Source organism: Ostrea edulis, chromosome 9 (assembly GCF_947568905.1).
Source record: "Ostrea edulis chromosome 9, xbOstEdul1.1, whole genome shotgun sequence".
Taxonomy (NCBI): Eukaryota; Metazoa; Mollusca; class Bivalvia; order Ostreida; family Ostreidae; genus Ostrea; species Ostrea edulis.
The window spans coordinates 54,188,295-54,216,207 of NC_079172.1; the positions used below are offsets into that span (position 1 = coordinate 54,188,295).

The window sequence follows — 27,913 nt, forward strand, 5'->3', positions numbered from 1 at the left end:
TTCTGTAGGAGACCCTATACCCTAGCAACAGTTGTCCGGGGATAACTTGCCCACAAGCATCACATCTCTGCCCCGATTTTTTTCCCAAATGTGCAGGAATTATACCTTATTTATGCATTAATAAGCCTGATTTAAGACCTTGCTTCCTATTGGTTTTCAAGATTACATATGCTGGGATGTAAAATTTGGAAATTTCTCGATTCATTTTCAATCCAAATTTTTTCAGACCTGAAGGAATGTTACCTTCAAACAGCGTGAAGTCCTGTTTCGGTATTGTTTTTATAAAGGAAACAAATGAAATGTCTTTTTGACAGAATTTTAGCAACATTTCTTGCCAGAAATGTCCTGGAATGGTCCTTTGCATAGAGGCTTCACTCCTCTTGGTTTTCAAGTAAAAATATGACTAGCAACCTTGCATAGCTACATGAACAGGGGAATTAATGGAAGCTGCAAGTTTTCATTAGGATGGAGGCTTCAACAAAATGTTTGAAGGTACACAAGCTCTTTATCCCACTTCACACAACTGTCATGGGGAATTCTTTAATATCAAAATCTTGTGGTGGCAATGTAAAACTACTGAGGTTCTGCACAGAGAATGTTGCACTGTAAATATCTGGTATATCCCCCTGCGGAGAGCAACATTTCTGCTGCTAAACGTACATTAGAAAACAGAAAAGAATTCCTTTATAAAATTTATATTTTTAAATTTGCAAATTGCCACCCACATGGTATGTAAGGGTTTGTATGTACTATCGGACTACAGCACAATTAAATAGTTCTATATATTACAAATACGTTCAGTATGAAGCAATAAAAACATGAGAATTCATACGGTGTTACATCGATGTACAGATGCATGTACACAAGTCCTTGTAATAGTGGTCACAAATATTCCCTGTTACACCAAAGTCTCCCCTTTTAAATAAAATACCATTTACAACACACAATATTACCCCCATCACTAGAACATGCCTCATGTTGAAACAATGGAATGACAGTGAAGATACCCAATAACTACCAAATTTTCCACACAAAAAATAGTGTTAACATCAACTCATACAAATACATAGACATAGTAATATTGTATACCACGCTTTATTAGAGGTTGTATTGATGTGAAAATAGATTTTTTTGTGAAATTATTTTCCATAAATACACAGTGATGAACAAATAAAAAAAAAAATATGATTGCGTTTCACTGAAAAATCTGATGAGGCAATATAACAAAAATAGTCTCCCAAACTATTACAAGTGATTTACAACATTCTGTAGGCATCACACTGAAAAAGTCAATTGTACTACATCCAGCAATGAAGTGTTACCTGGTCAGTGAAACAAAACCCTCGGAAAATTCAACCCATTCATTATACCCCCCCCCCCCCCCCCTTCCCACCAGCTTAATCATGATATGTAACACATCTACTGATGGCTAAGCCCTCAACTGGACAACACACCACACAGAAAATATCAAATGACACATGTTATATACATGTACTCTAGGTTATCTGTACAGTATAAAACAGCTTCCTCATCATCCGGTTCTTTTTACAATGGACAAATGTGCAGAAAGACTTGACAAGTCAAAGAATACACAAATAATGATATACAATATAACGGATTTCAACTGACATTCAAAGACTTTTACATACTATCATATGCAGAGAGTATATATCATATGCAACATACATACAAGTAAACAAGTATTAAAATCTTAAAAGTATATCAGCCAGGTGCATGAATTTGAAGTGCAGCCACTCATGAAATGTTCATGGCAAGCATTTAAATTAACATGTACAATTATGTTCCCTATGACTTCCAAAAGTTGGATTAATGGATATTTAAACAAAACAAAGCAAAGAGCCAACAGAGTAGTTTGGAATTAAGCAATAGAGCATCGGTCACCCTAGAGTGAGTCACACTTCAAACACACCATCTTTAAGTATTGAAACAGCCATCAAAATACACAACATACAAACTGCAATTTTTCAATACATTTCATAAAACAGTTGTTCATTTCAAGTTAACAGAGGGGTTGACTTTCAGACATAATAAATATATAAGGTATATTCAAGGAAAAAAATCCCAAGGAAACAGAATTTTGATTGTTCAAGAAACACGTCTGAAATGAAACAGAATTTTGAAAGTCATACTGGAACTACATGCACATACAACAGGTCATAAAATTCTTTGCTTATCCCAAAATCTATACCATGGAAAAATAATGTACACAATCATGCAGATATCTTGTGTCTGGGGAATTTGGTTTTTGAACAGCTACAGTTCTTTTCAATAGATGTACAGTATATAATCCTATATGATGCACCACAGACAGGTAAATGTGATGAGATTTATGAGTGTATAATCCTCCTCTATTGGCCATTCTTGACATCACAGAGTAAATCCACAGCTTCTTTAGTCCACTTTCACTACACCATAGATTTTGGAGACAAACCAGAAACAGGCAAAGAAACCAATTGTTCCTGAAAAAAAAAAGGATATTATATTCATGTCCATAAATACCAAGTTGTGTCTTCATTGACATAAAAATATTATACATGTACAGAATACATGTTAATTGACATAAAAATATTATACATGTACAGAATACATATTAATTGACATATAAAAATTATACATGTTCAGCTGCATGTTCATAGACATGTCGAGTTGTGATCTTAGACAAGTCGAGAATTGTTTTCTTAAACAAGTGTTCCAAAATACATGTTGCTTGCTTTATGTTATATATCACTTAAGAAAGCTTCGACTATTTTGTAAAAGATCTGTTTATTTTAGGCTTGAAATTCCCCTTAAATCTATCACCAATGTGGGCATCTTCCCACGTAATGTTCACACAAAACTTTCAGATTATTGTATGAAAATAACGTAGTACAGTTTTTAAACAAAACTTTTAACATTATCATTAACAAGAGGCCCGTGGGCCACATCGCACACCTGAGTCACTTTTGGCCCATATCTAAAGATTTTCCATATACATTTGCATGTAAAACTTTGGTCCCTGTTGTGGCCCGAACCTACCCCCAGGGGCCATGATTTTTACAATTTCTTTCTTGAGAAGATTTTTACAGATTTTCCCTAAATATTTGAATGTAATTCTTTTATCCCACATTGTGGCTCCATCCTATTCCCGTAAACCATGGTTTTAACAAACTTGAATTTGCACTATGTCAGGAAGCTTTCATATGAATTTCAGCTCTTCTGGCCCAGTGGTTTTTGAGCAGATTTTTAAATGACCCCACCCTATTTTTGCATTTTTATGATAATCTCCCCTTGAAGGGGACAAGGCCCTTCACTGAAACAAAACTTGAATCCCCTTTCACTAAAGGATGCCAAGTTTGGTTGAAATTGGCCCAGTGGTTCTGGAGAAGAAGAGGAAAATGTGAGAAGTTTATGACGCCGACCAACAAATTTTGATCAGAAAAAGCTAAAAACCTACATGTGTCAATACAACACGAATGCCCCCACCTGCAGTAAAATCAAATGTAGGAAATCTATCAAAGAATAGCACTGAATGAGGTGTTCAGATTGTATATTACACACATTTAGTACAATGAAGAACTAAACAACAGTCCTTTATATGTCTTAACAGACATAAAAAAAAAAATGCATTAAAGCTGTATGACCCGATGTTTATGTATTATTTTTGTACATAATTACTTTAAAGCAGATTAATTACTTTATAAAGTTATTAACTTTCCTTTAATTACATGCTTGAAAACATCTGCATGTAAAAGAAAACTGAGAATATTTAGAAAGTAAACATAGTGTGGTACATATATAAATCATCCCATAAATTATACAGTGTTAGACGTCTATAAATAGACCCACGCACATCAGGGGAATCCCAACATGATGTATTAACTCATACGCAACTGTCTAGTTTTAAGGCTGAGAGCGTAAAACAACGAATTACTAAGAGAGGTATTTGATATTTTTATTTCTATTAAACTTATGGCACGGTACTGTTGTACAGTACCCGCAACGTTATTCTTGACATGATAAACGATAGAACACGATACACGCACGATAGGATAGGATACACGCACGATAGGATAGGATACACGCACGATACGATAGGATACACAGTAAACCTGATAAACACAAAACCTGATAAACGATCTTCACGATAGACCTGATAAACGCAAAACACAAACGATCTTCACGATAAACGGAAAACCTGGTAGAAATGTTGTAAAATTAGAAACAATTTAGACAGAACGAAAGTTTGATACGTACAAAATAATTACGTTGTGTTGATAATAATATTGAAGGATTTCAATATTCAATATATACCTATCCACGGTTGTACGTTTATTTTTGTTGTTGTTTTTATAAATTCTATTTATGTTTTTTTTAACGTCATTACAGCTAAAATCCGCAAACTAAACTATATACGGTACTGAATTCATTATTTGATATCTATATGAATTTTCTCAGCCAATGATTCTAAAACGTATATTGTCACCTAATGTTTAATACATGAATCATACAGGGAGTGATTGATTTTTATCTTGCTTAACGTCTCGCTCGAGAATATTTCACTCATATGGAGACGTCACCATGACCGGTGAAGAGCTTTTAAATTTAGGCCTATGCTCGGCAATTATGGCCATTGAGCAGTGAGGTTTTTTTTAGCGTGCCACACCTACTGTGACATGGGACGTCTGTTTTTAAGGTCATCTCCGAGGACCCGTGGCATTCACACTTGATGCCGAGCATTTAGCAATTTAACAGGGAATTAACAAAATGTAATATAATGTAGTGATATCATGCTTCAATAGCTCTCTTATTCTAATGTTTATTATCTTGGATATCAAATAAAACCAAGTAATATTTTGTGTGTAGCGAGGAGGGGGTTATTTTGCATCAAGCTCTGAGTTCACCGCTCATTCAACAACTACAATTATTTTCATAATGACCGCTTTAAAAACAATCCACTGCACTACACCATATGCTCATATGTTAGATATTTCTACACTATGAGTGATAATTGATAGTCATAAGTAATTGGAACATATTTATATGAATTGATATTTTGTTAACAAAAAATAAATAAACTATTAAAAACATATACGAAACCCGGCTTGATTTAAAATCGCAATTTAGAAACGCTTTAAAATGTCTGTGTTTAGCATGTAAAAAATTCAAATAATCATCAAAACCAGCATAAATATCCAGTATTTACACGTACGACTATTGGTACATGTGTACATGTACAAAAAACAAACAAACCAACGATGACAGCTGAATTGTGCCCAATTGAGCAGAATTTTGGGAGATGCAATACCCTTGCACTCTTTTAAAACTTAATCTTCTAAATGTGTGAAATACAATGTCCCTGAGAATTTTTACTGTCAAAACACGGGTGATACACAAAATCAGATAGATAAGAACGCGCACAAGTTCAGTAGTTGGTATATAAGTTGAATACAGGTGAAAAAAATCGGAAGAAAAAGAACCATTACTAAAATATATGTAATAAACAGTGCAATTTATTGATTTTTCCTTTCAGATCGGAACTTCCTATTTCTCTAGATCTGTTAGTGTTAATTACAAATAATTGTTTCTAGACAAGGAAATGTTTATGAACTCCAGATGAAGGAGCTTTCAGTTTTACTGTCCTCGGTTTGCTCGGCAAATCACTGCCTACTTTCCAGACTACTTAGAATGAAATTGTGATAAATTTTCACCCTCTCTGGACAGACATATAGCTCTTTTTCTGCCTTAAAATCGACAGCTTTATGTTCTCCTTCAAATATACTGTCTTTCCTCGATTCCTAAAAATAGCTTCTTTAACGAAACGAATAAAGCTTTCGGAAAGTATCTTACTTTTTCATAAGATTTAATACACGATCCCGATAGTTTCCGAAGCTACACGATAAACGGAAAACCTGATACACGATAGACCTGTTAAACGCTAAACACGATAGAAAACGGAAAACCTGATACACGATAGGATAGGATACACGCACGATACGATAGGATACACGCACGATAGGAATGTCAAGAATAACGTTGCGGGTACTGTAACAAAATACACAGCTTTACACAGATAAGACCACCGATGATCTGAAAGTTTGAACTAGTTACGTGACTGCCACTTGAAATGGCAGAGTGACGTGATTATTTGTAAACATCGATTTAAGAGCAAATAATTTTGATTAAATTAAAACAGGTGAAATAATGTATGATATGTCATACAGCCTCATAACTACATACGGGTGATGATTTAATAGCGTTAAATCGAGATGGGAAAAAATATTGTAATTCGGACCATACAGCTTTAATTTTTCTACATTAAAGGGGCACAACTCCATCAAAATCAACGAAAAGGAAGAAAACTCAAATTTGATCTGTAACTCATAAATATACATCTGCATACAAAAAATCAGTTCAATATCCCTATGTGTCCATCCTTCTCCAAAGTTCACACACAAAAATGTGTTAAGTTAGTGTAAAATTATAAATGTGTAAGATCAAAACTCACCAGTCAGCAAGAAGAAGAGAAACACAATGATAAATGTGTAACCAAAGTAGAGAAAAGTGCTGGCTGCTCCATGAATTTCTAGTTTGGAAACAAAATAGTGGATACAGTAGCCAAACAAGTAGACAGCTGTAAAGCCACTCGTCAGGAAGGACCGCCACCACCAGTGATAATCCTGTAAAAGATCACCAGCAAAATCAATAACTGACATAGGAAAAGTCGTATCTTTAACATGCGACTGACATCAAATTTACATACGTAATCAGTTTTCCTTTTGTCATACAGTCGCATAATTTGTTATAATTACAAACTTAAGCGGATTTTAAAAACATTGAGGTGAGAGGTTACGGTACTAATAGATGACTTACTTCGGCACAAAGATGGAAATAACAAAGTAGGATGGTAGCCTCTGAGCAGGTCACAATGAGGATGATGAAAACTAACATCAAGAACCCAAACATGTAATATGTTTGTTGCGACCTAAAAAAGAAATCCCAAACACACATTTCAACAGCTGAAGAAGCACATCCTTGTAAAAAATTTCAAAAGCATTCCTACTGAGAACATTCCATTTTTATTTTATTCTCTATTCCCATTCAAAATGAGGTGTCCCTCTTCCCCTCAGTCATTTTATAAAGCAAAGTTAAAAAAAAAATCAGTTTGAAGCATCATTTCCTATTTACACCATTTTGTAAACTAACGAAGTGATTGAATGTTCAACAAATAGACTATGGCTGTATTTTCTGCAGATTCTGCAATTCTTACCATATACTATTGAGAATAAAGAAGAGCTGAATGAAGATGCAGCCAAATGGCAGGACACCACCCATTAGAATTCCTGGAAGTGGCCTGGTGTAAAATGATTGATCGGGAATCTGCCTGGGAATCTGGTTTGTTCTGACAGGATGTTCAATTGGCTGTAGATTACAAAATAATGCGCACTTTATTTACCTGAATTTACATCGAATTATGAAACAAGTATTTCCTGAAACAATCTTAAATATTTCTGCTTGAGCAAATAGAGATCTTGATACTTAAAACACTCTGCCAACTTCATTATCATGAGGACCTCACAGAAGTTTAATAAAATGAGTCTCCTAAAGTGTAATGAAGAAATACTTACCCTTCTTTTGTATCCAAAATATGCACCAACAAATGTGAGTGGAACTGAAATACCAAACCACAGAGCCAGCAATGCTATCAGTGTTGAGAAGGGAATGGCAGCACTACTTCCCTCTGCCCACAGCACAAGGTTCAACAGGAAGAATACACCAAACACAACTCTGTAATGATAGCGATAATTAGTCATCACACTTTTAGCAGTAAATACATAGTTTATGCATGTTATGATCCTGGCAGAATTACATGATTCATATCAAACCACAATAAGAAATTGAATATCGAGCCAGAATTTAAAATAATTAAAAAAAAAATGATCCTGTGTTTGTTTCGATTCAAAATCTCTGCTTGAAAGAATTAGTCAATACTACCTTTCTTCTAAAATGGATTTGTATTTTGATGCATTCATACACTTTGTACCAACTATATTTACTACTTGTTGAATTCATTACATTTGTGCCCTTGTTTGAATACATTTGAATCTGAACTGGGAATCATTTCTAAATCACATCTGCCATTTTTGCTATTATAGAGGTGCAGCCATTTATTTGAAATTGTATTTCATTTGTTGTCTGTCAAGTGTCTGCTATAAGAACTACTTGTCAAACAAGAGGTGGTCCTCAGGCTGTCCAGCACTCTCTGACAAAAAATAAGGGCAAAATTTAGGACTAAAATTCCAACAAGAATACCGCAAACGGTACATGGAATGCTTACATAAGGTGTTTTTCATGTGCTATAATTTGTATAACTTTGCTTCAGGTAGTATCAGCCATCATGAGGCTGTGACAAACTTTCATATGAACAAAGGTCTTAGCTTAAAAATTGAGATTTCCTCAAAATGGACCAAGTTCAACAACCTGCAATTTTTTCAAAAATGGAAGAAAATCAAAATCCTTCACCAGATGCACATCTTCAGTACCTATACAAACACTCCACAAAATAAGAAGGTCCTCACTTGAAAACTGTGAGAGGAGTTAGGCAAACAAATTATGTACCCTTCATAGAATATTAATTTCTAAATAGACTAAGTTCAACAACCTGTAATTTTCTCAAAAATTGTAGAAAATCAAAATCCATCCCACATGCACATTTTCAATACCCATACAAACACTCCACAAAATAAGAAGGCTCTCACTTGAAAACTGTGGGAGGAGTAGGACGGAAAAATTATGTACCCTCCATATAATAATTATTACCAAATAAAAGGGCAAAACTCCCGGAAAAAAGGTCGAAATGGATCAAAATTGCAGTATGATCCAGAGTGACCCACAAAGAAGCTACACAGCAAGTTTCAACATGATATGTGAAAGGGAAATGAAATTATAAAGAGAAAACCCCGAATGGATGGACATCGCTGTACCATAAGACAGGACATCTAAAGACGGGCGTATAAAAACTTATGGCTAAAATTAGAAATTTTGTAAGTAAATAAGAGCAGTTTCAGACATTTAAATGGTCTTACATTGACAATAAGAAACTCACAAAAAATAGCCTACTCTAGATGCAGGAGGGCATCTTCCAGCTATTATTGGCTATAACCTTAAGTCTCAAAGCCACAACCAATAAACAGCTTGACGCATGGATCAACTGGTAAAATTTAGTGTGAATGCATTTTCAAAATTGCTAGAGTAGAAATATATATATATATATATATATATATATATATATATATATATATACACACCGTATATACTCGCCTATAAGTTGGATTTTTGAGAGTCAATTTTTGGTCCAAAACTCTATGTCCGACTTATAGGCGCGTCCTAAGAAGATTGGTATTTTTCTGGAAGGCTTAATGTAGTGGGTTTTTTAAAACAACTCCGACGATTATCATGGACTACCACACAAATGATTATTGATCACAAATATCTAGACATAGTGTATTGTTTATGCATTTTAAAATCATGTATAAAGTACAAGTATTTACATATTTTTGTTTAGTTAAAAATTATTTACCCGTAACTAATACTTTCAATTCAACTCATTTATCGTTTATCGGTAAAATTGAATCACGAACCCGATTTGATATTGAAATATTCATATGTATACCGACTGAAATATATTTCATAAAAAAATGAATATTGTTAACAGATAATTTAGATCATCATTCTTGACTCTTAAAAACTCTATTGTTGATACAATGAATTATACCGGAATCCCACAGTAACAGTTTTCACGAGGCGCGTGCCACTGAGTAAACACAGTGTCAGGTACTGGTAATTAGGAGACCATAATTGCTTAGATAAACAAGGGATCATTGCCCATACTCGATAAAGGGTTGCATTTAAACCCCTAACACATATGGCTTGGATATTGAGCACCCCATAATTATCAATTTATCAAAATATTTGTTGAAACATAGGTAAAAACACTAGAGCATTGACTTGAAATTGTCAACCGATTCTGACAAAAATTTGTACCGACTTATAAGCGGGTCAATGGCAAATTCCTACAAAATAACCCTAAAAAATACAACCGACTTATAGGCGGACCGACTTATAGGTGAGTATATACGGTATATATATATATTTATAAAACAATCAGTATTTACATGAAAAATTAAGAGCTTTTTTAAAAAAGGATTTCTCCTTGAATTCAACTACTTTCAAGGAATTTTAGTAAAACTAAATACAAGAGGTCCAAAGGCCACATCGCTCACCCAAGTTATCTTGGCCCATATTTAAAGATTTTCCTTATATATATTTGCATGTAAAACTTTGATCCCTATTGTGGCCTTATCCTACCCCCGGGGGCCATAATTTTAACAAACTTGAATCTGCACTACGTCGGAAGCTTTCATGTAAATTTGTACTTTCTTGCCCCAGTGGTTCTTGAGAAGAAGATTTTAAATATATTCGCATGTAAAACTTCGATCTCCTAATGTGGCCTCAACCTACCCCCAGGAGTCATGGTGTTAACAAACGTGAATCTGTACTAAGTCAGGAAGCTTTCATGTAAATTTCAGCTCTTCTGGCCCAGTGGTTCTTGAGAGGAATATTTCTCAATGACCCCACCCTATTTTTTTGGGGATAATCTTCACTTTACAGGGGGTATGGCCCTTTATTTGAACAAACTTAAATTCCCTTTCATCCAGGGATGCTTTGTGCCAAGTTTGGTTGAAATTGGTCCAGTGGTTCTGGAGAAAAAGATGAAAAAGTGAAAAGTTTACAACAATGGACAAATTTCCATCAGAAAAGCTTATGAGCTCAGGTGTGCAAATAGGATTCTTTTTTCTTTTTTTTAAAGGAATTTCAAGGCTGCTGGAAAGCCTTTGTCCTTAACAAAATGGAGTGCAGGATACTGAAAAAGATCTCTTGAGCTTTGAGCTCAGGTGAGGTTTTATGCTGACAATATCCATATCTACATGTTAATGAGGCAAATTCGAAATTCTGTGTAAATTTACCCTGGACAGAGGAATGCTGTGAGGATGACATTGGACTTCCACTTTTCTCCCCCAAACACTGAAATTAACAAACACAGTACAGAACTCAAATAACAAATTTTCTCACCCAATATATTTATTGGCTTACTTCTGTAGTAAATTGTTGATAATTTAAACAAAATATAGAAAAGTAAATTCTTCATCTAATCACAAGAAAAACATTGCAATTTTGGTTAAAAGAAACTGAAGATCGAAAATGAGTAAAAAATTGGAAAATGATTCTTTTATTCTTTGTATCTTTATAGCTCATTTATTATTACATTTTACATTACATATGTATTGTCTGCACTATCATACATATTCCATCCACACACTTATACATCATACATGTGTAATCTGTAGCATGGTGTGGCATACACTGTACATGTGAATGATAGAAAAGTCTTACTTTTGTAGACTCTTGCTGAAACATATCCAGCAGGTGTTCCTAGACAGACGTAGAGCACCAGGGTGCAGGTCATCAGAGCTCCCCGATTGGCTGGTGACAGGAATCCAAGGCATGCAAAGACTACAAAGAATACACATATAAATCACGATGCTGGTCTTCAGGAGTTTCATAATATTTCTTATACATCACACGATGGTGGTCTTCAGCAGTTTCATAATATCTTCTTGTACAGTCTTTGAGAATTGAAAACTCAAGAGTGGTTTACTTAAGTCACCTGTAAATCCACTAGTTAAACACTAATATGAATTTTTATGTCAATCCATTAGTTTCTCTTTATATCATCCTCATATTACATATCTGTAAATCTTTCATGGAATTGTAACAAGCATTAAATAGCATACATATTAATGATGTATACGAGTGATTTACCGATTGTCGCCGACTTTTAATTGTCGGTTGCTATAACTAAAACGATGTGAATAATTTATTGTCATTTTGAAAATCGAAGACGTCTGTATTTTTTTGATAATACGAATATTCCTGCCGCAACTTATCTAAAATAATAAAATTTAGGTCTATGCTCGGCGCTTACAGTCTTTGAACAGGGAGGGATCTTTATTGTACCACACCTGTTGTGACACGGGGCCTCGGATTTTGCCTCTTACAACAAGCAAGGGCTAATGAGGCTCTATTCTAACCTGGATCCCATAAGAACAACAAAAGTTGAGAGATCTATCTCTATCCCGGGAAAATAAAATCGAAACTATGGGATTTCCAATTTCTGATTATGATTCTGGACGTCTCCATGAGTGAAAAATTCTCGAGAGAGACGTTAAACAAGATACAATCAATCTAATGATTTTATTCCAATTAATTTAATATTTAGGGTAAAACATGAAGTAAATTTAATATATTTATGCCATAAATTTGAAATCATTTAAAATTCAATTATTTTTCGATTAATCAATTGAAAAGGTACATCTGATTAATCCGATCATCGATTAATCCCCCCCCCCCCCGATTGCCCAACACTAATGTATACAGTATATATTGACCACGTATAGACCATATATTTGGACAAGACTAAATCCATTTTACAGTACTGAAAATTTCCAAAACAGACTTGATATTAAAAAATTCGTCATGCAAATTTTTATCACAGATAAAAAGACAGAACAAATGACCATGATTTGAAAAACCTTTCTGTGGATCCAGCCTGACCCTAAGGGCCATGATCATGATTTGAAAAACCTTTTTGTGGATCCAGCCTGACCCTAAGGGCCATGATCATGATTTGAAAAACCTTGAAAAATCTTTTCTACATAAAAGATGCTTGTGTTACTGAAAAACTGTAGCCTTGTTGTTCTTGACAAATTTCTGTTTTCATATGTGGTCTTCATTACTGGTAGATAAAAATTGGACCTCTATTGTATCCTGAAACTTGTTGTAACGGCTATCGTAAGCCTGAATTTACAATACACAAGGGGCCTATTACTCAAATTTTTTTCAATTCGTAATGCAGTGGTTCTGAAGCAAATTTTTACATTAATCCTATCCCCCACCCCCCACCAGATGGACATTCATAAGATGGAAATTGAATCCCTTTAACTCATGGATGCTCTCTGCCAGATAGAGTTGAATATTGTAAATTGATCCTAAAGAAATTGAAAATGTGACAAGCTGACCTGACACACAGATCAGAGAAAGCTCTCTAAGGTTTCGTACACAAGTTAAAGCAGACTACAATACAAAGTAAAGTATTCTTACCAAGAGTGATGAACATCATGAAAAATATTTGAATGCCATTTCCATTCAGGACAGCCAACAACATCCCTTTACGTGGTGGTCTGAACACATCTCCATGAACAAGTTTCCATCCAAACTCCTCCTGGGCATCCTCCTGTAGGACAGTATCAATGTTTATGCAATACCTGCTCTCACTAGTCATCATTAATAGACAACTCTAAGCATTAATTAGAGGTGAAAAAAATTGATCACTAAAACGCTTAAATGTACGACAAAGTTAAAATTGATTGCAAAGTGCCAAATCTACCTAGATGCAATGTCAAGGTAGTCCTAGGCCTCGCATGTAAAAGATATGACCTGGACACAAAAAACCTAACAGATGAAAGGATAGTGAAGCCTAAACCATACCATCAAAAGAAAGGATGGTGAAGCCTAAACCATACCATCAAAAGAAAGGATGGTGAAGCCTAAACCATACCATCAAAAGAAAGGATGGTGAAGCCTAAACCATACCATCAAAAGAAAGGATGGTGAAGCCTAAACCATACCATCAAAAAAAAGGACGGTGAAGCTTAAACTATACCATCAAAAGAAAGGCATATTCAAATTCCAAGTGTGGACATTTTGTTTTTCAAGTTTACCAGCACTACCCATAAAAACAGGGCACATGTCATTAAACAAACACATACTGGAGTATGGTCCTCATCAAAACAACTAAAACAGTGCATGGAGGAATTTATTATTTTTAAACTACAGTAATGAATTGATCATCCAATCATTTGACCAGATTTTAGTGGATTGATGGCTTAGACAGAGAACACTTCATAATTAAAGACACACTGTAGCTTGGGCTATTTATCATTTATTTGCTCTGACAGTGAGATATTGGTAATTATCAATAAATATTAATATTGCCATTCAGAAAATATATACAACAAAAACCCCCCACAAATCTTGCTAGAAAAATGGTATTCAATGAAGGGGCAAATTGATACAGAACTCAGTCTGACTTATGAAACAGTCAATGTCAAATTTCTTAAAATTGTTCCGCTAAACAGAAAGTTAACATGCTCCGATCAACGGCAAGTTGAAATGACTAACCTGTATTGAAAAAGTAACAAATCACAAACTTTAATGGACTCGTTCTTTGCAATGACTGAGAATTCTGCAGACATACATTTTCACCTGTTTCATGGAACAGTGTATCACAGAAGTGACACTAAAATGTGTGATGTACATGTATTACACAGAAGACACAAACTTACTGAATTGTCCATCTGATTGTAACGAGCTATGTCTCTGTGGAGTGTTCTCAACATGATCATTGCTACCATACCCGACAAGAACAACACAATCACCAGCGAGTTCATGATGCTGAAATTATAAGATGTACCAATTGAAACTGGTCATCAAGGCTGAGAAAATCAATGTCCACCTTCAGTTTCTGCAGTGCTATAATGCATAAACTTGTTTGATGAGACACCCATTTACCACTCAGCCAAATCACATATCCTTTCATAGACTGGCAAACTGAGAAAATGTAGATATGAAAAAAGTCCCCACAAATGCAGTGCCAATTATCCAATTAACATAAGTTTTGAAGAGATAGCAAATCTTTGAGAAGTCTTACCTATATAAAGATGTTTTGTTATAATTCAGATAATGTGCATTGCCTTACCTAAACCACTGAATGTTTGAATGAGGCATAGACTCCAATATGTAATCCCATCTAGAAGACCACTTCACTGGACTGGTCTGCAATGAATGCATGTACAAGTAAAACATTATTAACCAAACACTCAACTAGAGGGCCATAGCCTACAATGTTCAACCGAGTCACATTCTTCATGCATAAATGTGACACATTCAATGTAAGTTTAAAACACTTATTGCAGCCCAACAATCTGACACAACCTAGCACTGTAGGACCACATAACTATATACTTCTAAAATATTTTGACAAACTGCAATAACTTTGTTGTTATTGGAAGGATTTCATGATGTTATTGTTTAGAACACTGAATCAGTATCACATCAGTTACAATGTTGCTAAACTGAAGCCTTGATGCTCTTAAGATTCAACATTTTCCCCCTATAATATCTTCTATAAAAATCTGATTCCTTATTTTGGCCCCATCCAGCATAATTGACATTACACTACATGAGGATAACAAACTAAACCATTGTTTTTAAGATTTTACTTTGTTTTCTCTAACATACTGTACAGAGTACTTATCCCCAAGTCAGTTTAAAACCCTGCTGTGGCTTGATTCTGATCCCAGACATGAACAAACTCGAATCTTCACTAATAACTACACGAGAATGCAATCACAGCAATCATTTCTTTTCCTTCAGATGAACCCACCCTACATGTACTATTTCTTAAAATCGCCTGTTAGGAGAAAATGATGCCTTTCATTTGAATGAACTGAAATTCCTTTTACCAAGATACGTAAACTTAGGTCCAAGGATTCTGGAGAAGAAGTTGAAAATCTGAGAAGTTAATGATGATAACAAACATTGATCAGAAAAGCTGACTTGAGCATACAGATTTGGGGTAATAAAAATATTTTATCACTCAAATGCATGACATGCTTTGAAATGATCTAATAAAGTAAAATACATGATCTATCATAATCCGGACAATAGTGATGATATAAATAATACTAAATACAACAAGTTATCATCCGGAAACCAATTGTTGATGCCCAACCGCCTGCCAACCCGCCTGCATCACCAAACCAATAGCCGAGTTCAACTTCGTTGCAACTCGGCTAACAATTGTCTTGCTGAAATAAAAATCAATTTTTTTTTTAACAAACTGATGATACACTGTTGAAGATTGCAGAGAATCCTTTACCTCCCAGCTGACAGAGTATGTGTAGTTCATCTTCAATCTCTCTTTTACTTCTGCTGGTATGCCCATAGGGTTTGCACCTTCATCACATTTAGGAGAACCCTTTTCAGGATAATTAACACTACAACAGTGAAAATATCAGTAATAAGTAAAGTAAATAATAAAGCTCAGTCAAAATTTTTGCTGCGTATAATACACACAAACTACATTTTCCTTCAATTTTCAGGCCCCAAAAAGGGGGTGCATATTAAAAACAAATACGTATCATATTCAGCAAAATGGTAGGTTCAGCTTCCATCAAAAGTACCACAAATGTCACAAACTTATATAGGGTGTTTATTCTCAAGTTATGAGTTGTGAAACTTGACTGATGGTAGTATCAGCCATCATAAGCTGTGACATACTTTCTTTTGCATCATATGAATAAAATGTCCTTCCTTAAAAACTGTGACATGAGGCAAATAAACAACTTAAGAGCTATGTGTGTAAAATATTTTCTAAAACTGATTAAATTCAACAACCTATTATTTTCTTTTTAAAAATAAAGAAAATCAAAATCTTTGCTACATGCACATCTTTAATACAGATACAAAACTCTGTAAAACAAGATCCTCAATTGAATATTGTGGTAAGACTTAGATGGACAAATCATGTACCTGCCATATAACATTAAATTTCAAATAAAGTGGCAACTCCTGCAAGAGGTTGAAATGGATCCAAATTGCAACATGACCTAAAGTGATCCACAAAGAACCTACATAGCAAGTTTCATTCAGCTTGATATATGATAATCTATAAATGAAATTGAAACAGAAAACCCTGGACGGAAAGAAGGATGGACAGATGTAAAGACATCACTGTACCATGATACATCCCTTCTATAAATGGGTGCATAAAAACTGTAAACAAGCTCAGTACTGTAAATGGGGAAATGATTGCGATGGTTTTAATTTCGCTATGTTTGTGGTCGGGGATTTTTCCGCGAAATTAAAACCACCGTAATCATTTTGCAAGTGTGACACAATACCTTTTGAACAGTTACCAGTAATCAAGAATAAAATGAATTCCGCAAAAATAAAACCACCGCAATTAGACCAATATGGAAAACCGCAAACTTTTAGCACCGCGAAATTAAAACCACTTACAGTATTTCAAATATTCCACTGAAAAATCAGAATTTGATCTTGTCTATACCTTCGGGGAATAACTTTAGCAGAAACAATTCTTCCTCCACCAGAACTTTCCAAGCTGGAACCAAATCCTGAGCCATCTGGGATATGATAGAAGATTTGGATATCCAGATGGTTGAAGACATAGTAAGTATCCTTTTCTGTATATTTACTCTGGATAACAGTAAAATGGCCATGCATAATTTGATATCATCAAGCAAAAATGTTATAATTTCACTCTCAAAAACAATTTTCTAAACTCTGATGAACCTTATAGCACATGCATTTTCAAAATGTAAAGATCAACATTTTTCAAATATTGAGGAGAAAAAAAATCAAATCTAAAATACATACATGAATTAATAATTGCTTTTGTAGGTACAAAGGTCAAATTGTTCCCCTAAGCAGTTGGGTATTAATTCTGATGTCAAACTATAGAGGCCTCAACCTACTCCCAAATGCCTCAATTTTAATTGTAGATTTGTGGGTCTCAAGAAAAAGATTTGCATAAATTGATTCTATATATTCCAATGTAAAACTCTAAATCACTATTGTTCAAGGTCACAAGGTCAAAAGACATGGTATGAAATGAAAAGACTTGTCATAAAAAATTTATATACAAGATATGAAAGATCTACCGTATATACTTGCCTATAAGTCTGATTTTTTGGGAGTTCAAAATTGGTCCAAAACTCTATATCCAGCTTATAGGCAAGTCCTAAGATTAACATTTTTCTGGACAGCGTAATGTAGAGTATTTTTTAAACAACTTCGTACTCCCAACAATTATCGTGATTAATGTTGACTGGACAAATTATATCATTCATGGATTCTAAGATTATATGCATAAAGTACAAGTATTTACATATTTTAATGATCTTATTAATCTTAACTGTATATTATTGAAATTGATTTCTTGAGTCAGAGAAAACAAGAGGTACTGTGAGCAACGCTCACTAAGAATACCCCCCGCTTACCCCAATCTCCCAAAGGGTGTTGGTAATAAGTAAAACTTCAGTATTATGATCCAAAAGGTATCTAGGAACACAGCATCTCCATGCGATGAAAAAAGCCATTAAAGAATTTAAATGGAAACCATATTGCTACTTCGATGTCCAGTGTGCGTGACCTTTGACCTTTTGACCCCAAAATCGATAGGGAACATCTTCAGCCCATGGGTAGTCCATATGTATGATATGGTGACTGTAGGGAAAGGATAACGCTTCAGAGCCCGGAAACCATATTGCTACTTCAATGTCCAGTGCGTGTGACCTTTGACCTTTTGACCCCAAAATCGATAGGGAACATCTTCATCCCATGGGTAGTCCATATATATGATATGGGTGACGGTAAATGGAAAGGATAATGCTTTAGAGCCCGGAAACCATTGCGTCTACAGACGGACGGACGGACAACCCGATTCCAGTATACCCCCCCACAACTTGTTGCGGGGGGTATAATGAATAAATATCGGCGCATTTCACAAAATAGTATTTGAAACAGGTGAAAATGTTAGAAATTGTCAACCGATTCTTGAAAAAAGTTATAGCGACTTATAGCGGGTCAATGGCAAATCCCTCTAAAATAGCCTACAAAATATACAACCGACTTATAGGTGAACCGGCCTATAGGCGAGTATATACAGTACTTTTATAGTTCAAGACATATTGAATAGGTCAGATTTTTATCATAAGTATCTTCAACTTTCAGGGCATACTTTAACTGACTGACAGGTGCAATGCAAATATGACCCTTTTCTTTGAAGGAAAGCATTAAAATATGAAAACCCTAGCTTAAATAATGCAAGAAATATTTTCAAAGATTTTTCCAAATATATCAACACAAAACTTTGACCCCGTTATTGTGGTCCAACCCAAATCCCAGGACCATGATTAGAACAAACTTGAATTTACTCTATGTCAGGAAGCTTTCATGTAAATTTCAACTTGGCATGAGAAGATTGTTAAAAAAATTCTCCAATATATCCTAATGTACAACTTTGACCCCCTATTGTGGCCCCTTCCTACATCCTGGGACAATAATTTAAACAAACTTGAATCTACTTTATAAAAGAAAGCTTTCATGTAAATTTGAACTTTTCTGGCCCAGTGGTTCTTGAACAGATTTTTAAATTATCCCATCCTATTCTTGCATTTTCATGATTATCTCCCCTTTGAACATGGACATGGCCCTTCATTTGAACAAACTTTACAGCCCTTCACCCAAATATGCTTTGTGCCAAGTTTGGTTGAAATTGGTCCAGTGGTTCTGGAGAAGAATTTGAAAATCTAAAAAGATTACAGATGGATGCCTGACAAAATGTGATCATAAAAGATCACTTGAGCTTTCAGCTCAGGTGAGGTAATATATACAGTATATATTTGGTTATATAGTTATTTTGTTGTCATGTAAACTTATTTACATAAAACCTACTCTGCATATCTACATGTACATCAAACTCGCTTACACTTATGACACAGGCATCTTTCCTTTTTCCCTCCTTTGTTACATAGCAGCCAATGGGAAATCCCCTAGAGCAGTACTTCTGGTTGTTCTCGACATCATAACACCATGTAACAGGCATGTTATCCACAATCCTACAAGATACATGACATCATAACACCATGTAATAGGCATGTTATACACAATCCTACAAGATACATGGCAATGTGTGACATCATATAAAATGTAGTGTATCTAGTGTATCACTGGACTTATTATAGAGCATAAACTGTCTTCAACAGGTGATGTGTGATCTCAAAATTTTATGCAAGATTCATTATCACGTTCACTTCTTTATCCAATGGATATCATAAATTTTAATTAGTACACTATGTCTTCCTACGCTGTTTGTTATATCACACACAAACGTCAATTTCATGTAGTTTGTTTACAAAATGTCAGGAAGCAAAATTCCCAACAATTCAGTAACATAAATGAATAACCGGAGGGGGGGGGGGGGGGTTGTTGTTGTTGTTGTTGTTGTTGGTTGGGTTAACGTGATAAAAGGAATACCCCATGACTTGTAGTTTGATATGATTTATATCCAATTCTTTCATTTTCTATCCCCAAGCCTTAAAAACAACTCACTGAATATAAATCATATATCAAACCACAAGAGACCCTATACATACCAAACTTTGAATACTACTATGAAATGTATACCTCTTTCTGAATTGATTAATAAACTAGAAATTCTAGACAATCATTTTGTTATACAAACAGCTTTTTGTATTTAAACATTAAACTGTAGCAAAACAACATTTCAATATGTGCATATTTAACAAAGACAGTATGAGTAATGAAAATAATTTTGTTCAGTCTATTCATTTAGAATGCTCATAGTTTTATGCACTTGTATTGGAAGAGATTGTTTAATATTCCTTTCATACTATGTTCATCCTATCTGGCAACCATTAAAGAAGTTTTCATTTTAATATATATACAATTTTTCTTTTTATAAATTGACAGTAAACTGGAGACTAACGAACCAGTGGTGGTAGTAATTGTTGGCAATGCCTTTCTTCAGAAATTTCAGTCGCTCCTTGTCCTCTTTTCTGTTTGGGTCATAAACTCTCTGGCATACACTCTTACATTTTTCTGTTTTCTTAAAAGACAACTGAAAAAGGAAAAATGTTGAAACAATGTACAGAAATGTAAATGCTTGAATTGAAAATGAAATAAGACAAACTTTTAAAACTTTATAGATGTCTTAACAAAATGAGAAAAAACGTGTGATGATTAGTCCATCTTTAAAATTTAGTTAAGTTGCCTCACTTCAATCCTTTTTTTGGGCCCAATTTTGCAAGACATTTAATTTTTAACCCCCCCTCCCCACTTCTGAAATCCATTTTAGTATAAGATGCATTGTTTCAATTGAGCATTGTTGAGTGAATTGGAGTCTTATTTTGTCAGAAACCATCAGTTTCGAGAATTATGAATGGAATAAACACAAGAAAGACATAGGATATATACATATTTTGACACATGTATTCAAGTACAAGTGTACTTGTTACAGGTTCTTTTTGTATGTATATCAATTACATGTATATATCTTATAAGTATTTTCTGTATACAGATAATCTCCAACTGCTATAATCTTCTGTAGTCAGTTTATTTTTATTTTCCTTTGTTACATGTACTGCTATCAATATTGACTTTCTTCTTGTGTATGGGGCTCTTTACTTGTATGCCCACAAGGGCCTCAAAATGCCTCAAATTGGTTTCAATAAATCTATTCTATTCATGTACTGTCATTATTGAAGATAAAACCGACTTGAATGCTCAATTTTGAGTTGGACCAAAAACTTGTTTTTATCCACAAACCTACACGTACTCACTACTTTAATGATGAGTCTAGTTACCACCAAAGCATACCAAAAAAATTTGAAGGATGACCTTATTCCACCCAGAATTTCTCCATAAAAGTACTGTAACCATACTCAGTTTACATGCATGATTCTGTAAACATTTTTTTTCTTTTCTTAGTTACTCAAACTTACTTACTCTTAGAACAAAACTGACATAATCAGCTGCCTATACCTAAATCACCTGTCTGGATTGTTAATCGGTACATAACTGACATGAGCAGCTGTCCACATCTAAATCAAATGTCTGGAGTATTATTCGGAACAAAACTGATCAGAATCAGCTGAAATCATCTGACTGGATTGTTAATTGAAACAAAACTGATCATGATCAGCTGCCTATACCTAAATCATCTGGAATGTTAATCTGGAGAAGGCACTCACCTTATATGGTGAAGGTCTTATTCTCTCACCAAAGACAACCTGACCTAAATTTTCAACTGGGGAATCAGATTCATCCACCGTACAAAAGTCAAACCTAAAATAAAGAATATTGTGCAGTAACATCACTAGACATTTGTAGCAGTAATATCACTAGACATTTGTAGCAGTGACATCACTAAACACTTGTAGCAGTGACATCACTAAACACTTGTAGCAGTGACATCACTAGACACTTGTAGCAGTGACATCACTACACACTTGTAGCAGTGACATCACTACACACTTGAAGCAGTGACATCACTAGACACTTGAAGCAGTGACATCACTACACACTTGTAGCAGTGACATCACTTAACATTTGTAGCAGTAACATCACTAGACACCTGAAGCAGTAACATCACTAGACACCTGAAGCAGTAACATCACTAGGCATTTGTAGCAGTAACATCACTAGACATTTGTAGCAGTAATATCACTAGACACCTGAAGCAGTGACATCACTACACACTTGTAGCAGTGACATCACTAGACACTTGTAGCAGTGACATCACTACATACTTGTAGCAGTAACATCACTAGACATTTGTAGCAGTAACATCACTAAATACTTGTAGCAGTAACATCACTAAACATTTGTAACAGTAACATCACTAGACACTTGTAATAATAAATTCTTTATTTAGACAGGATAGCACAATTAGTACAAATGACTAGTTTACATTGTGGTGTAGCAGTAACATCACTAAATACTTGTAGCAGTAATATCACTAAACACTTCCAGCTTTTTTTATTGCCAATAAAAAAAGTGTACTTGAATTCTAGTACCAATGTGTCTACATCAATGTCATTTTTCCTTACTCTTAATGGTGGAAGAACTTTAATTGTTTAAAACATAAGATATACATACATCAAAGCATTAAGGAGGCCTGATGATGCCAGACATGCAACTCAATTAACAATGAAATGATATGACCAAAATAAGATGAGTTTGAGATTTTTAAAAAAAAAAATTCCTTTTTTGCAAAAATGATCATAACTTTCTGATAAAATTTGAAACCACTGGCAAAGATTTTGTCATTACTAACCTCTGGTTGGTGATAACCTAGTATTGACTACCAAAGCACAGGAAATTTTTGTGAAACCTAGTATTCACTACCAAAGCACAGGAAATTTTAGTGATAACCTAGTATTGATTACCAAAGCACAGGAAATTTTTTGACCCATGTTATAACCCCACCCTGGCCCCACAGGGTGGTAACTTTCACATTAATTTCATCTTTCCTGGTCCAGTGGTTCCTGAAGAAATCTTTAAAAGATACCACAATATTTTCATCATTTCTAATTTATTTCCCCTTTGAAAAAGGTGTGATTCTTCATGGTAAGTTTGGTTGAATTTGCTCATGTGGTTCTGCAGATGAATTCTTAAATTTGTGAAGTTTACAGACAGATGGACACAAGACAACAGGTGGTCAGAAAATCTCATTTGAGTTTTTTTTTAATTACATGTAATGATTTCTCAAATGGAAAAATGGTGCTTTATAATACAATGTTACTGATAAATAATATTCTTACTTGTGATATTCATAAGGCACAACAGTTTCCACAGAATTCAGTCTATTCACATACACTGGTATGTCAGACTGAAAAAAAGCAAATAAATCTTTTACATTAGAACAAATTGGAGGGAAAGTTACAGGGGTTGAAATTAACTTTTTCTACAATAAGCTAATTTCAGATTTTTCTTTTTCAAAAACTGACTAGGCCGCAGGCAAATGCTGATTAAAAATTCAGTTGCCTGAATAGAAAACCACTTGTCCTAAGCAATGAAATTGTCAGCCTATGAACTTACTGATTCCGAATGATGAAGCAGAATAAAAAAAGAGATATGAATAAAGAATAAAGCCAATACCTGCAACAATCAGAATGAATATAAGATGTCATTTACCTATGATAGACTTGTTTTATACATGTACTGAAAATCATTTCACATAATTTCTTTCCCTAATAATTATTCAATAGATGCATGTTATTTATGGTACAGAGAAAGAAATGTAATATCACAGGAACCAGTAATAACAAGATGTACTGTGAGCAATGCTCACTAAGAATACCCCCCGCTTACCCCAATCTCCCAAAGGGTGTTGTTAATAGGTATAAATTACCTCTTTCCTGAGTGTAAAAATATGGTATGCATTTGTAGAAGAAAATGGAAGATATAGTCCAAACAAAAATCCATGGCATAAACCTATAATTTTGACCTTGAGATCAAAGGTCAAGGTCATAAAGAGGTCATGAATGTACATGACACATAGTCTCATGGTGATACACCCATGTCTTATGGTATGACTGTCAAAACCCTATAATCAATTTTGACCTTGAGGTCAAAGTTCAAGGTCATATACAGGTCATGAAGGTACTCGACACATCGTCTCATGGTGATACACTCATTTGTCAAATATGATATGCCTATGTCAAAGAACAAAGAAGTCATGGCCCGGACATGAATCCATTGTAAAAACCTTTAATTTTGACCTTGAGGTCAAGGTCATATGGAGGTCATGAAGGTACATGACACATCGTCTACTGGTGATACACTCATGTGTCAAATATGGTATGCCTATGTCAAAGAACAAAGAAGTTATGGCCCTGACACGAATCCATTGTAAAAAACCTTTAATTTTGACCTTGAGGTCAAGGTCATATGGAGGTCATGAAGGTACATGACACATCGTCTCATGGTGATACACTCATGTGTCAAATATGGTATGCCTATGTCAAAGAACAAAGAAGTTATGGCCCGGACACGAATCCATTGCAAAAAACCTTTAATTTTGACCTTGAGGTCAAGGTCATATAGAGGTCATGAAGGTACATGACACATCGTCTCATGGTGATCTACCTGTGTGCCAAATATGGTATGCCTAAGTCAAAGAACAAAGAAGTTATGGCCCGGACACGAATCTGCACAGACAGACAGACAGAGTGATTCCTATATACCCCCCAGAACTTCGTTCGGGGGGTATAATAAAAGTAGGGTCTATACCTAGCTGTAATAATGTAGCCCACTCTTGACTTTTTTTAGGGGTGGGTCAGGGATCGACACTAACGGTTGCCCAATTGCCCAGTTTGGACAAGTGGAACTCAATTTATTTCAACCGCATTATATTTCCCGCATTAAGTGAATCGCCTAAGGCCACACCAATTTGTATAATAGTTCTTCGGATTTTCAAACAAAAAAATGAGGCGAGAGGGTGAAATTATTTTACAAATATTATTCTTTATTTTGGAGATAAAATTATGAGGCGAGCGAATACAAGAAATATAAATAATTTAAATTGAATTAAGTGTGATTTTAAAAAGCGAGCGCTTAAAAATAAAGATCTAAAATCATCAGATATCATTTGTTTTCCACATAAACTTAACATTTTTCAACTTTGTTATTATAGTTTACAATAAATAAGAAGTATTTCAGATTTCAAAGACTTCATTTTCTTCATTCCTAATACATGTATTTTGCAATTTTAAAGAATTTTATTTTTGTTTCATTTCTATAAACTTTCGATTCAGATCTATGCATATTGGTAGGGACATGTCCAATTTTGAAATCTCCAATGTATCGTTTTTAGCATTTTCTTGAATTTTAACCCTTAACACCCAAATACGCCGTTTAAATGCCGACGGGATTAAATTGGTGGCGTTTTGTTAAAAATTAGAATATATTGAAACAAATTATATTTTCAAAAAGTAGAGTAAATACTGAAACAATTTTTCTACTCAAAGTTTTTCTGTACGATGTTGGGAACTCGTCGAAAACACACATAATTAATAATAACCAAAAATCTTTTGTGAATTTGTCGTTAACTGTCGGTCCGATTTAGAATAGTCCTCAGTACCTTTTGCTTGTCGTAAGAGGTGAATAAATGGGGCGATCCTTTGGATGAGACCGCAAAAACTGAGACTCATGTGACATGAGTCTCAGTTTTTGCGGTCTCATCCGAAGCAAGCGTGGCACAATAAAGATCCCTCCCTACTCAAAGGCCATAAGCGCAGAGCATAGCCAAGATTTTACAGCCCTTCACCGCCAATGTAACGTCTTCATGTGAGTGAAATATTCTCAAGAGAGACTTTAAAACAATACATAAGCAATCAATCGTATGCTGTCAATGTTCTCTAAATAGTGGTATCGAATAGCACTTCAAAATTGTCATCGGTTTCCAGTTCAATTGCAGTATAAGGAACAACTTCCAATCCAGTGTTATGAAGTATCATACATATTAAGATGAACATCATGAACTTAAAACAACGTATTGCACTGTTAGGATTTTTCTCGAGAGCCCGTGATTCTGTCATTTGTAGGGCACATGCATTAAGGTCGTTTAAGCGCTTGTTGCAAGAAGTCGAAAATATTTTACGCAAAAATTTTTGGACACGCGGGCGGATATTATTTTTTGATAATATTATAATTTGGATTTATTACAAATAGAAGCGGCGAATCCGACGAACTAGATTACAAATTGGCATGGCCTAAAGTAAAGTTGCCAGATGGTCTTTGCTCATCTTAACGGTCACACTGTAAACATATTATTTGATCAAGTTAAAAAACGAACACCAGAGTGTAAATTTTTTCTGCCACCATACAATTTTCCCTCTTTGTTGAAATGGCTTGAGAAAACTACATTTCTGTGTTGATTGTCAATGCTTAGGTTTTTTTTTTTTAGTAGATCCACCTACGAAGTATCACGACAACAAGCATGGCAGAGCAGATGAAGAATTCTGCATGTTGTACAAGATATATAATGAAAAACACCTGTCCAGGGGTTCCTGTTTGCCCAACTATCTATTAAGTATTGCTTATAGGAGTTATGAGATTGATCACTGTTCGTTATCTTCACCTTTCACATGCGCAAAGTTGGTACACTTTTTAGTGCAAACAACATTTGAGACAAATACACCCTGAGCTTATTACAGGTTATTCATTAAAATATTTCAACCACTGCAACTCTTCCGAAAACGTCAAAATAAAAAGAAAAGGGAGAGGGAAACATTATTGCAGCTAGATTTTACCAGTCCCAAGTCACTTTAGAATTATGTAGATTTTGGAAAACTGCAACCATGAGACCATCTTGAACCATGACAAATGTTGATTGAATAGGATTCGAGACTCAAATAGCAGTTTTAGTCAAAATCACAATAATTCCATAGAGTCAAGAGACACATTTACATTTCTTTTAAAAGGTCTCACAGTTGAATAAGTTTCAATGCTCATCGACAGCTGACATGCATAAATTAAACAAGTATATCAACCAGACGTGGGTATTTTGAGTATCCCCCATGTGTGGGCTGGTGTTGTAATATATCTTGATACAATTAACATAAGTGACAAGTTCCAGTGTATTGTGCCCCACCTACTTACTAACGCATGCAGTACACATCCGTGATGTTAAAGACGCGTCCTTCATGAAAGGACGACGTGGAATACACGGAATTTACTTTTAGCATATCATCAGAGTAAAATAAAATAAACAAGACTTGTCTGCTTCCCTCCAATAGACATGGTCAATCTTTCACATTTAGTGATTTACCGAAAGCACTGTAGTAAACTCGAAATTAAAATTTACCTTGCAGTCAGCGTTTTCTGTGCTTTCACCTTTTTTGCAGTATGTGACAGGAGCAAGACCTGGTAAGTAGAATGCATTACAAAAACTCAAGAGAAAACTTAATGATAACAACCACAGCATTGTGCTGAAAATCCAGTATTTTCTAAATCCTTCGGAGTGTCAATTCTCGCATCTAAGATGGCCTACACGTCACTACCAGTCTGCGCATGAACAGGATGAGGGCTAAATACCCGAAACATATAACAAACTTTAAATAATAATAATAATAATAAAAACACCGATATTTCTGACTGAATAAGTATTATCTGTTTTTCACTAAAG

General features: G+C 34.7%; 2 protein-coding genes across 2 annotated transcripts in view; both read right to left on the reverse strand.

Annotated features, from left to right (window-relative positions):
* Positions 1-27,913, reverse strand: part of LOC125659626 (2'-deoxynucleoside 5'-phosphate N-hydrolase 1-like) — a 370,196-nt gene that overhangs the window by 65,758 nt on the left and 276,525 nt on the right. The window lies entirely within an intron of this gene.
* Positions 680-27,804, reverse strand: LOC125659621 (transmembrane 9 superfamily member 2-like). Its single transcript, XM_048891355.2, has 17 exons — positions 27,593-27,804; positions 23,547-23,614; positions 21,975-22,068; positions 20,715-20,842; positions 19,691-19,820; positions 17,249-17,397; positions 16,058-16,175; positions 14,876-14,952; positions 14,463-14,571; positions 13,219-13,351; positions 11,452-11,571; positions 11,025-11,082; positions 7,626-7,785; positions 7,268-7,419; positions 6,871-6,982; positions 6,506-6,677; positions 680-2,480 (listed from the first exon to the last, which is right to left on the reverse strand). Exons 1-17 carry the CDS (start codon positions 27,710-27,712, stop codon positions 2,413-2,415), a joined length of 1,968 nt encoding a protein of 655 aa, XP_048747312.1. The 5' UTR covers positions 27,713-27,804; the 3' UTR covers positions 680-2,412.

Bases quoted from the DNA above. Each gene is read 5' to 3' on its own strand.
- LOC125659621 (XM_048891355.2), bottom strand. From the start codon at position 27,712: ATGCTGTGGTTGTTATCATTAAGTTTTCTCTTGAGTTTTTGTAATGCA. The intron at 23,615-27,592 runs GTAAATTTTAAT...GCTTTTTTTCAG, and splicing joins CAGAAAACGCTGACTGCAAG to TCTGACATACCAGTGTATGT. The intron at 11,572-13,218 runs GTAAGAATACTT...TATTCTTTGTAG, and splicing joins CATGATGTTCATCACTCTTG to TCTTTGCATGCCTTGGATTC.